General features: G+C 33.2%; 1 protein-coding gene across 1 annotated transcript in view; it reads left to right on the forward strand.

Annotated features, from left to right (window-relative positions):
- The first annotated feature begins 783 nt into the window (after window positions 1-783).
- LOC106472423 (probable N-acetyltransferase san) overlaps window positions 784-1685 on the forward strand; it is a 26209-nt gene continuing 25307 nt past the window's right edge. Inside the window, exon 1 of the mRNA XM_013933071.2 lies at window positions 784-1050. Coding sequence (XP_013788525.1) covers window positions 1037-1050 — 14 coding nt within the window. The 5' untranslated portion in view covers window positions 784-1036. The remainder of the gene's footprint in view (window positions 1051-1685) is intronic.

Below are 1685 nucleotides of genomic sequence, written 5' to 3' on the forward strand. Positions count from 1 at the left end.
GTAAGTGGCTATTGTTCGGGACGAACAATACTAAGGAAGGGGCAGTGTTACGACAGCGGGGTCACGTGACCCTAGTAACACGTCATATTCTCGAAGGTTTGTGAAGTCTCTAGCTTTTACTAGAGATGCGGTAGTGTTGTATATATATAAGCCTCCAAGAATTGACGGCAACAATGTGTAATTGAACTGCGGACAGAGAGACGTATTGTTGAGTCGAGCACGTGAGACGTTCGTTGTGAATTATAGCGTTTGTTATAGCGTGACTGTGGAAATTAAGTGTATTGCAAAGTTGTATTTAGAAAGAATAAACCAGTTTTATCTAAGAAAGGACTTGTATCGCTAAAGTTTTTTCGGAAAGAAATTATACGGAAAATTAACTAACGAACAGAGACGTAACAATATGCACTAGTAACACTACAGGAAGATAAATACCTATACCATAGTGTTAAATCATACGAAAAATTATGTTTTTTAGATCTCCGATTTTGCCCGACTACAGCAATACCCGGGTTTATAAGCCAAAACTGTTGAGGAAAAATACATATATTTGAATTTGTGTATCCAACATATGAACTTGGGAACATATTCCAATTATTTAAAAGATTTCTACAAATGAAAACAATCAACGGGTTTGCCACTCAGTGACACAACAGAATTTCTGCGGACTTACAACGCTAGAAACCGTGTTTCGATACCCGTGATGGGCAGAGCACATATAGCTCATTGTGTAGCTTTGTGCTTAACTTCAAACAAACAAACCGACGGGTTTAATGTTATGCAGATATATCTATGCTCAGAATAGGACACTATTTTGAATAGAAGATACTCTTCCGCCCTCTATAAAAAAAGTTAAGAGTACACATGGTTTTCAATCAGCGCCACTTGGTTTTAGGCCTACGGTTATAGTGGGATTTGTGATCAGTTCAGAACCAGTATAACTAACCGTCACTATAACTGAAAATTTATAATAATTTAATATTCACTTTCAGTTAGGTTTTGAAATTTTTCTTTGTATTCAAAAGACTGTTAAGAAAAAATGACAAAGTCCAGGTAATGAGGTGGTAATTCAACACAAATTATTTATTTTATACTAAGTGTAGTTTGTTTGGTTATAAAAATTAAAATAATGTAAAAACTTAATATTTAACAATACAATAAGAGTAACAGTTCACTCACACACGCTAATTTATATAGTTCAGTTAGTTATACCACGGTAATGATTAATGGAATACAGGTCTAACAATGTCAGTTTTTGATTTTAAAAAGGTAAATAAATCTTGGAGTAAAACCTAGAAGTAATATTTTTTAAAATGCTTATTGAACATAAATTAGTGTGAAACAATATTTTAACAATAATTGATGAATAAATATTCAACAGTTAACCTACACACAGTAGTTTCTATAGTTTAATTAGTTACAGGTATACACTTATTTTTGGTGAAACAGGAAATTAGGACATCAAAAAGGATGTATGAGAAAAGGTTGGCTAAAAATGTAAAAATTAACAGTAAGGATTTATTTAACTACATTAAGGGTAAACACAACTTTAGGATGCGGGTCGGACCCTTGAGCCTGAAAGTTGAAGGATGATTACTATCTGATGTTTATGATATGGCTGGGTTATTAAATTTTGCTCTTTCTTCGGGTTTTAATAAAGATTTAAACAGTATTCCACATCTTGAACA

The sequence above is a fragment of the Limulus polyphemus genome, unplaced genomic scaffold (assembly GCF_000517525.1).
Source record: "Limulus polyphemus unplaced genomic scaffold, Limulus_polyphemus-2.1.2 Scaffold5318, whole genome shotgun sequence".
In the NCBI taxonomy this organism is placed as follows: domain Eukaryota; kingdom Metazoa; phylum Arthropoda; class Merostomata; order Xiphosura; family Limulidae; genus Limulus; species Limulus polyphemus.